The 10,230-nt window shown below is 57.5% G+C and overlaps 1 protein-coding gene and 1 long non-coding RNA gene across 3 annotated transcripts in view; one reads left to right on the top strand and one right to left on the bottom strand.

Annotated features, from left to right (window-relative positions):
• Positions 1-2,473: 2,473 nt before the first annotated feature.
• Positions 2,474-5,521, bottom strand: LOC137674258 (uncharacterized). The gene is made up of 3 exons (XR_011049809.1): positions 5,388-5,521; positions 4,961-5,143; positions 2,474-3,162 (listed from the first exon to the last, which is right to left on the bottom strand). It is a non-coding gene; the product is annotated as an uncharacterized lncRNA (long non-coding RNA).
• Positions 5,522-8,479: 2,958 nt separating this feature from the next.
• The window catches only part of CACNA1S (calcium voltage-gated channel subunit alpha1 S), a 51,140-nt gene continuing 49,389 nt past the window's right edge, over positions 8,480-10,230 (top strand). For both annotated transcript variants that reach the window (XM_068419488.1, XM_068419487.1), the window contains exon 1: positions 8,480-8,809. In XM_068419488.1, coding sequence (XP_068275589.1) covers positions 8,649-8,809 — 161 coding nt within the window. In that variant the 5' untranslated portion in view covers positions 8,480-8,648. The remainder of the gene's footprint in view (positions 8,810-10,230) is intronic.

The following is a 10,230-nucleotide window of genomic DNA, read 5'->3' as shown; positions in this document are numbered from 1 at the left end:
TGCCTTAAAAAGGTGCATCTTGTGGTGGAGGAATTGGCTCGTCTGAGGGCAGAGCTCAGCCGTGGGAAGGTGGTGAGTGACCCTGCATTTTGGGGAAGGAGGCTTGGCTGGGCAGAAGCCCCGAGAACGCCCGCCTTGGGGTTGTTGGTGGGGTCGGACTGCTGACCGCAGAAACCCAGCCTTTGCCCCAGGGGCTTGCTGGACAAGCTTCTCCTGCCCCAGTGTAACCAGGCTGTCTCAGGCATCAGAGGACTCCCAACAGCCTTCTCTTGGCCCACCGGCACCTCTGGCTGCTCTGGCCGGGCTCCTGAGGCAGTGGTGAGACCCAGGCATGCTCACAGGGCCAGCCATCGCTTGCAGGGCCTGAGCTCGTATCCTGGCTGACCTGGACAGCGTGGAGGGTGGGGATGAGGGTGTTCTCAGTCCTCGTGGCTCCCATCATCAGCAGAGAGTCTTGCAGCTCTGTGGACAAGGCTTGCCTTGCATTTCTGATGCTGACCCTGTGCCTCTTCGGGCGCTAGTAGCCACGCTGAGCTGTCTGCTGATGTGGTCCTTTTCTGTGTTCGTTTGTAGCGTTCCCAGGAAGCTCTGGAGTGAACCGGGCAGCATCCAAGATGGCTTCGGAAGTCTCCATCAACATGTTTGACTGGGCCATGAAAAGCACTGGCGCTGCCCCCACAGCTGGCCCTGTGCTGATGGAGGGGCTCTCTTCCTCTCCACTGCATTGCAAAAGGGAATGGCTGGGCCGTCCTTTGCTGCCCACTCAGCACGCCCTCAGCTTTGCACTGCTGTCGTTCACGTGGGTGCCTGCTGTCTCCCAGAACCCTCAGACCTTCTCCTTGTGGCACTGGGAGAGAAGCAGTCACCAGGCACGTGGCTGCCGTCATTCCCCTGCGCAGCTGGGCACCCCCACCAGTGTGGCGATGAGGACAGGACTGACAGACATGGAGCTGGCTGGCGGCGCCAGAAATCGTGTCTGAGCACCAAGTCCTCCTAGTCTGGGGCCTCTTGCAGTCATCTGTTCTCCCTTCCTTCCAGGTGCCACCATCGACACACAGAGAACTTCTGAGACGTACAACTGCGAAGGGAGTTGGCTCTGCAGGGCTAGATGGGCCTTTCATACTTTCAATCCTCCTGATACTATTTTGCAGGTATTGTACTAGAAATCATCAGGGAAGCTTTCCTTGCTTCCTTGCTTCCTTCCTTCCTTCCTTCCTGTGAAGTTGGGGCCTGAGCTCAGGGGCTCTCCCCTCGGTCCAGTGGTGCTGCTCAAGCCCACAGTGTTGATCAGGTTCCTGAAACCAAAGCTCTAACACAGGGCTGGGCTTGCTAGAAATCAGCAGTTCCCCTCAGCCACCCACTGCAGCGCCCTTCTCTGGCCCCTCCCCACTCCAGCCCCGCTGCCATGGCCACTGGGCGGGATGCAGGCGGGGGGTGCGGGGCGACCCACAAGCCTTGGGACAGCTCTTGGGGCTCCCAGGGCCAGGGCTGGGGAGCTGCTCCCTCACTGCCCCGCTGGTGGGGCCGGAGGAGCACATGGAACCCTTTGGCCTAGCACCTTCTCAGCATTTAAGCATCACTTCCTCCAAGCTCAAGATCAGTGCATCCCTCTGAGTAAGAAATCAGGCAAAGTGGGCAGGAGACCTGCATGGGTGTGCAAGGAGCTTCTGGCAAAGCTCAGATGGAAGAAGGAAGTCTACGGAATGTGGAAAAAGGGACAGGCCACTTGGGAGGAATATAGGAAGGTTGTCAGAGTATTTGGTAGCGTGCGCAATCATCAGAGCATGTACTGCCTGCTCTGCTTTCGCGGCACCACCATAGCCACTGCAAGAGGGTTTCCTGAGGGCAGAAGCTGTAAGTTTTCCACAAATTCTTCATTTCATCCTCTGGCAATTACTGTGAGTAGTCACATGCTGAGGAATGATGCTCACATTCCCACCAATCTGCTTAACTGTGGTGGGAGAGGCTGCCTGACTGGTTTTTGGTTTTCCTTCATCATCAGTCCCAAATAGCACCATCCCAGGTTTCAGGATCCCAATCTGCAGCAGCCCAGATATTTTGTCTTTGCTGACTGCTCCCAGAGCAGCACAGGTGGTGATCCAAGCTCCAAGCCACAGGATCACGCTACCATCCCATCTCGTCCTGGTCATCTTCCCACACAGGTCCAATATTCTCAGGTTCTTTCAGTCCCTTCTTTTTCCACCACCATGCCAAGTATGGTGCTCACACAGTGTTCGCATTCTCTCCCAAGCACACAGGCACTGGGGACCCACCACTCTTGGCAGCCCTGGCTCACTAGCAGATCTGCAGGGTCCATTTAACACTGGCAGACACATAAAGACAAAGCACCCACACAAACAAATACAAAACATTTTCTAAAACAAGAATCAAAGGCTCTTACCAGAAATTCACAACTAAGCCAATTATTCCGATTACAAGCTATGATAAATTAAGGCTTTCCTGCCTTCTCCACCATCTACTGTCATAGGCAAAACCATCTGATGCGGGCAATTTAATTTAAAACGAACTTACTGATTAGTTGGTAGTGATATATGAACTTTAACTTACTTATTTATGTAAAAGAGAAAAAGGGATCAATAGAATCGCTAACTGCTCCTCAGCTACCCGTTTACATAAAAATCACAACTTTCTTCATTTCTTCACGTGGCGCACTCTCACTGCATCCCAGCTAACGCATGGCAAGTCATTAATTCCTTCTACAGTGGTTTAAGCATGTGTTGATCCGGGAGGGAGACTACTGTACATCGAGGAGTCCGTGCTCCACGTTACACTTAACCTGCTCTGCTGCGCTGTGCTGCACGTCCGGCCTGTCTTTCAGGCTGTGTTGGGCTGCACAAACCCCTTGGCTGCAGGACAACCTCAGCAGCTCCTTGGAACAGAGGAGCCTGTGGGCAGCTCCCACTCAGGGCTGGTTATGATGCCACCCGCACGGCCTTGCCTTTGCCTAACAGTGCAGCAAGAAGTTCTCATGTGAACACCTTTTAGGAGTATAGTGGTTTTCCTGTAAGTAAATTGTAGAATAGCTTGAACGACCAAAAAGGAGGAGCTTCTCTGCATGAACAGGATCTGCACAACGCTGTGGGAAAACCCATCCAGGATCCCTCTGATGCTGCGCTGCGTCAGACAAGGGGTATCCAGATCCTGTAGGGACATAAGATTTACTCACTATCGATATTCCTCTTCTTAGCCGGTGTTATTAAAACAGCTATTCTATTAAGCCATTGGTTGTAAGGCATTTCTTATGGAGACCCAGAAGGAAACCTCCACCGTCGCCCCCCCACCCCGCCCCGATCTCCTCCCACCACCACCCTCCCCATCACAGAACACTATGACAGCCTCTTCCTTCATAACTAATACACAGCCACACTGTGGACAGGACCAAAGGGCTTTTAGCTGCGTATCCCACCTCTAACAGTGTCCGTGAGCTGAGAGAGAAGAAAGAAATCTAGAAATAGATGGCTTTAATCACAGAATCACAGAATCACAGAATGTTCGGGATTGGAAGGGACCTCGAAAGATCATCTAGTCCAGTCCCCCTGCTGGAGCAGGATTGCCTAGACCATATCACACAGGAACACGTCCAGGCGGGTTTTGAATGTCTCCAGAGAAGGAGACTCCACAACCTCTCTGGGCAGCCTGTTCCAATGTTCGGTCACCCTCACCGTAAAGAAGTTTTTCCTCATATTTATGTGGAACCTCCTGTGTTCCAGCTTGCACCCATTGCCCCTTGTCCTGTCAAGGGATGTCACTGAGAAGAGTCTGGCTCCATCCTCTTGACACTTGCCCTTTACATATTTATAAACATTAATGAGGTCACCCCTCAGTCTCCTCTTCTCCAAGCTAAAGAGACCCAGCTCCCTCAGCCTCTCCTCAGAAGGGAGATGTTCCACTCCCTTAATCATCTTCGTGGCTCTGCGCTGGACTCTCTCTAGCAGTTCCCTGTCCTTCTTGAACTGAGGGGCCCAGAACTGGACACAATACTCCAGATGCGGCCTCACCAGGGCAGAGTAGAGGGGGAGGAGAACCTCTCGTGACCTGCTAACCACACCCCTTCTAATACACCCCAGGATGCCATTGGCCTTCTTGGCCACAAGGGCACACTGCTGGCTCATGGTCATCCTGTTGTCCACTAGGACCCCCAGGTCCCTTTCCCCTACGCTGCTCTCCAACAGGTCTGTCCCCAACTTGTACTGGTACATGGGGTTGTTCTTGCCCAGATGCAGGACTCTACACTTGCCCTTGTTATATTTCATTAAATTTCTCCCCGCCCAACTCTCCAGCCTGTCCAGGTCTCTCTGAATGGCTGCGCAGCCTTCCGGTGTGTCAGCCACTCCTCCCAGTTTTGTGTCATCAGCGAACTTGCTGACAGTGCACTCTATTCCCTCATCCAAGTCATTAATGAATATATTGAATAGTACTGGTCCCAGTACCGACCCTTGAGGGACTCCGCTGGACACAGGCCTCCAACTGGACTCTGTCCCATTGACCACCACTCTCGGGCTTCTTTCCTTCAGCCAGTTCACAATCCACCTCACTACCCGATCATCCAGACCACACTTCCTCAGTTTAGCTGCAAGGATGCTGTGGGAGACTGTGTCAAACGCTTTACTGAAATCAAGATAGACCACAGACTTCAATGGAAGCCCTCAGAGTTCCCAAGAGGAAGGCTGCATTGTTTTCACTTGATAACCATTCATGGGTTCTTCTTCACAAATACCAATGAGCATTTTTTTTTTTAAGTTGTGCAGTTTTCTGGAATACACACCACCAGTGAATTCCACAGTGCGTTTATATGAAAAAAAAATTACATGAAAAATAACTTCAGTTAGTGTCTTCCAGGTTTGCGTGGGGTGAAATAACTCCAATTAATATTTTCCAGTTTGGGGTAGTGGAGACTACAGTGAAAGGAAAGTTTAGCCATCAGATCAGTGACTTATACCTGTGAGAAGAGTAGCTCCTTGTTGCACATCCAGCAGCAGCAGCAGCAGCGAGCAGGTGAGGAGTGCCATGGAAGGACGGAGGCCCCCCATCAGCCAAGGCCCTTCTGACCGAGTGACAAAGAGCACCGGCGGCCTCATCCTGTTCCCCTCTCTGGCTGATCAGAATGAAGGTCCCTTAGTCCCTGAGTGGGAAAAGTACATATCTAGACACACGCCCGTGTCCACAGGTGCACACACACAGAGGCGTGCAGTGCAGCTCCCCCCAGCAGCTGGCTCAGCCCCTCTGCCCGCCCGGGAGCCGCCCCGGGATCCCACCCGCCCTCCCCACTCGCTGGCACCCGCTGGCACCCGGACACAGCAGCCCCCGAGCCCGCACCCCGCTCCGCGCTGGCAGAGGCTCCCTCCCTCCCACACACGCACACTCACACGCGTGTGCCCGCGCGGGGCTCGGCTGCCCCCACGCCACCTCGCGAGCTCCCGTGGCCCCTCCAGCAGCCGCCTGCGCCCGTGGCGTCGGGGCGGCGCTGACCCCCCCATCCCAAAGGTGGCCCGGAGCGCTGCTCCTGCTCGCGGGGCGGGCCAGGGGCTGGCGGGGACGTGTCCGCCCGGCGCCGCAGCAGCTCCCGGCGGGGCCGCGGGGCCGGGAACGGAGCGGGAGCGGGGCCGGGAGCGGGGCGGGAGAGGGGCCGGGAGCGGGGCCGGGAGCGGAGCGGGAGCGGGGCGGGAGCGGGGCGGGAGAGGGGCCGGGAGCGGGGCGGGTGGGGGGGCGGGAGCGGGGCCGGCCGAGGGGCGGGAGCGGGGCGGGAGCGGGGCCGGGAGCGGGGCGGGCCGAGGGGCGGGAGCGGGCCGGGAGCGGGGCCGGGAGCGGGGCGGGGCCGGCCGCCCCTTCCCTCCGGCCCCCGGCCGCCGGCAGCGCCGCTCGAATCGGCTCGGATGTTCTCGGCTCGGCTCGGCTGTGTTCGGCTCAGCTCGGCTGTGCTCGGCTCGGCGGGGCCGCTGAGGGCAGAGGCCAGGCCAGGGGCAGCTCCGGTCCGGCCTCCCCGGGGCCGGTGCCCGCTCCGGCCCCTGCCCATCCCCGCAGCCCCGGCCGGCGGCTCCCGGCTGCCTCGCCCTGAAGGTTAGAGGGGAAGCCCTCAGGAGGGGCCCGAACACGAGTCCGTGCGGGCCAGGAGGTGCGAGGAGCGTTCCCATCCCTGCTCCTCACGGAGGCCCGAGAACACCGCCTGGTGCGGCCGGCCTCCGTCATGGGCTCCCTGCGCCTGGGGCCCTTCCTAAGGCTGCGTCTTTGTGCGGTGATGGAGCAGGAGAGGAACTTAAAGGCTGACAGAGGCGTGAGGAAGATGAGGATGGACGTGAAGAGGTTTCACGAGCAAAGAGCCTTTCCCCGCTGGGCAGGTAGGAACATCTAGAGGATGGGGCCAGACTCTTCTCAGCAGTGCCCAGTGACAGGACAAGAGACAACGGGCACAAACTGAAACACGGGAATTTCCATCTCAATATGAGGTAAAAATTACTGTGAGGGTGCCAGACCCTGGCACAGGGTGCCCAGGGAGGGTGGGGAGTCTCCTTCTCTGGAGATAGTCAAACCCCGCCTGGATGCGACCCTGTGCAACGTGCTGTGGGTGACCCTGCTTTGGCAGGGGGTTGGGCTGCATGATCTCCAGAGGTCCCTTCTGACCCCAGCCAGTCTGGGATTCTGTGATCTCTGTCGAGCGGGGCGCTGCAGCGTGTCTTGTTAAAGCCATGTCAGGTTGGCGGTTGCCAGCACAGCCCTGCACAAAAGACAGAGCACAGCAAGGTGGCGAGCGGTCGCCAGCAGCTGTACACAGGGTGTGGGAGCGAAGGGGCGCAGCGGAGATCAGAGAGGCCTCGAGCGTCCTCTCCACGGGCCCCTGCCTGCACCAGGCTGCGCAGCCCTAGCTCCCTCACCCTGCCCTCTTCCTCTGAGACTCTTCCAGGGTGAGTGAAAAGGCAGATGTTTCTTCTCAGGCTCACCACTAGATGGGCCCCGCATCCTTGCTGTCCCTGGGACAGGTTCTCCTGCCCAGGCAGCAGCAGCAGAAATAGGGCTTCTGGCTTTCACCAGGCTTTAGGGGGAAGAAGGAGGACTAAAGGAGAAACGGGAACATGCGTGGACCTGCCTCACATGGAGACAGGTCTGGAGCCCTCAACAGGAATGCTTTGACTCTGATTTGCACAGAATGCAGCAGAGTGGTGTAGGAGGGGTCAGGTTACTAATTTAACCCCATTACAATCAAGGGCCCCCTCCTCTGAAGTGCATCAGATTTGGCTGGAGCAGCTGCAGGAGTTGCTCTCCTATGCTGTCTCCCTGCCATGGGCAGGGAGCGATCAGTTCCCTTGGCACTGTGGCCCTCCTGGCCCTCGACACAGCCTGCTGCACGGCTGCAAAGTTTATTCCCTCCACAGTGCAATGACCCTGCAAAGCAAAGGAGAAGCAGCTTTGAGCAAGGCAGTGTGGTGCAGTGGGTAGAGCAGCTGCCTGGGATGCGTGGGGTTGACTGGGGCACAGCCCATCAGTCACATCCCACTGTAACATCTCTGTAGGTCAGGGATACCATTTGCTGTGGGATATAACTGTAAGTAATAAGATCGCTGCAATTATTTTGCTGACTCAGTCCAGGAAACCCTAGGAAAACCCCGAGAGCAACCCTTCCTGGTGCCTCAGTTTCCCCTGCTGTGAAGAGCTGCTGATAACCTGCCTCTCTCCCTGCGTGCCTTCCAGCTCAGGGTTTACCATAACTGTTCATACTATTCATCCCACCGGGCTTTCCCAAGCCCAGCTAGACTTTCTAGGACACAATCCAGCCGAGGTTTGTTGGATTCCTGCATCCCCAGGCATCCTCCATACCCTGCAAGCAGTTCTGGGGAGGTGAGGCTGAGCAGGGGGTTGTTTGAGTGAGCGGTACGAGCCAAGGGTTTCCTCTGCCTCTCCAGAAAAGCAAGCCAGAGCACTTTTTGGTCTCACCGTGATTCCCTGGAGCTCTGAGGTTGGGGTGAAAGTCCCTGTCAGATGGACCCAGCCCCAGAGTCCCTACAGCCACAGGCTTACAGGGTCCAGGGCTCAACTGAGCACTTTGCACCAAATGAAGGTGAAATCCCGCAGAGAAAGGGTGCTGATCAATTTGTGGGGTAACCTGCTTTGGGAATCAGCCAGAGTTGGGTTCTCCATCTCACCCTGAGTAATGTGATTCAGCAAACAGGGCTGCACACGCCCCAGGCAGCGTGGCTTCCCTGTTTGGGCAAGGGAGGCCGGGGTAGCTGGGGAAAGAGCTGACCTGGGACAAAGGCACTTTTCTTTCCCAGGCGGTGTGCCCAGCGCCAGGCAGCCTGTTCCCACCCCCAGCCCCGGTCAGTGGCATGTGAAGCGCTTGCCAGACTCTGGACGTGCCGGGGAAAGAAGCAACAGCTGCAGGGGCCCTTTTGCTGCCTCAGGAGCTGTGACAGCACCCGGGAGCCAGGCTGGAATCTAAATTTAAACTCATGCTGTGTGTGTTTGTACATGCGAGCACAGGCTCCAGCCCCCACTCCCCCACGGCCTCCCCCAGTGTGCGGGGGAGACAGGCTCCGCAAGAAGGGAGATCCAGAGGAGCTCCAGCTGGCTGGGACCCAGGGAAGGGGGGCTCGGCCGTGGGGCAGGAGGGGAGAAACGGCTAGGGGAGAAACACCATGGAGCCTGCCTCTCCTCAGGGTGACGTGAAGAGGAGGCAACAGAAGGAGAAGTCCAAGAAACCGGTGCCGCCAGCAGCCCCCCGGCCAGCCAGGGCTCTGTTCTGCTTAACCCTGCAAAACCCACTGCGGAAGGCGTGCATCAGCATCGTGGAGTGGAAGTATCCTTCTGGCTGCGCGGGCTTGGGAGCACGCGTGTGTGTGTAAGCCTGTGAGCAGGGGTGCTGGGGAGCAGGACCCCGTGGGCTGCAGGCAGGAGAGCTGTCAGCCCACTTCAAGCCTGTGCTGGCCGTCTCGTCAGCTCTGTGAAAGGCAACGAGGCGCTCGGCGAGCCCCAGTAGGATGCATTGGCAAAGGCAATGGCTGTGCAAACTGGGGGTGTGAATAGGCTTCTGGGGGAATCTGGCGCTGAGAAGTGGGTCAGGCCAGGGGGACCTTTGGTAGGGTGGTGCAGGGACAGGCAGGGACAGCCTGGGTGGCAAGGGACTTGTGGGAGTGAACACGTTTTGTGCTGGCAGGAGCTGTGCTGGGGAGAAACGGGACAGCCCGCTGGGAGGGGAGAGGGTTTGGCGTGTGAGGAAGGGGCACAGTGCCCACCCCGGGCTGGGGATGGGGCCAGGCAGAGGAGGAGGGCCAGGCTGGGGCAGCGGGACCTGAGGATGGAGCTGGGGACAACAGGCTGCCCCAGGGGAGAGGTTTGGGGGTGGGTAGCGAGACCACGGCGAGCTGCCTGGGATGGCTCTTTGTGTGTGTCAGTGCTTGCCCGATCCCACAGCTGCTCCCTGCTCTGGTGGTGGGGACTGGCCAGCATCCCCTGAATCCTTGCTGACACTGTTGCCCTCTCAGCCCCCCTTTCCCAACGCCTTGTTCACGTGTATTTTATGGAAGGGAAGAGGATGGGAGATGAAACGTTTCACTCTGGCTTCAGCAAAACATTTGGACTCGAGCAAAAGTGGTGGAATCTGGGGATGTTTCCAGCAAATCCAGTTCTTGCAGCCCAGCTTTCCTCATTTCAATTGCTGAACCTCTCCGCATGTTCCTGGCCTTGGCAGGATCATCCCAGCCGTGGGCAGGCTTTGCTCCTCTTGGAGATGGCTTGGTCTCCTAAGGGCTGCAGCACCAGACCCTGCCCTTAGGAAAGGCTGGTTGTGTTGCTGTCCGTGTAGTGCCGTGGGGACGACAAACTGTGCCCCCGTGGTGCCAGAGATGCCATCTTGTCCAAAGCCCAGGGTGCCCGTTTGCAGGCACTCAGGGCATGCTCACACCTCTGGTGGGGCTGTGCTGGCCGTGCATTTTGAGCCCTTCTTCCTTCCCCCCAAAGGGGCTCTCTGTCCTACGAGGAGAGGGAGCAGAGCCAAAATTGGGGAATTCTCCGTTTCTGCTTCTCTGGCGTGAGGACGGGGTTGTTCTGCAAGCACACGGAAGGGAACTGTGTCTGTGTCTTAAATAGGCACCGAGTATGGCAGAAACTTGTGCGTACGCCCTAGTGGCAGAGGAAGAGCTGGAAATAGGACTTACATCTTCTGACATGCTCAAACGCATTCCTCGTCCTGGGCCAAGGTGTGCCAGAGGGAGCGTGTAG

This window comes from Nyctibius grandis, chromosome 27, assembly GCF_013368605.1.
Source record: "Nyctibius grandis isolate bNycGra1 chromosome 27, bNycGra1.pri, whole genome shotgun sequence".
Taxonomy (NCBI): Eukaryota; Metazoa; Chordata; class Aves; order Nyctibiiformes; family Nyctibiidae; genus Nyctibius; species Nyctibius grandis.
Note: the sequence above shows the minus strand (reverse complement) of the source record. Positions and strands in the feature narration are given on the sequence as shown.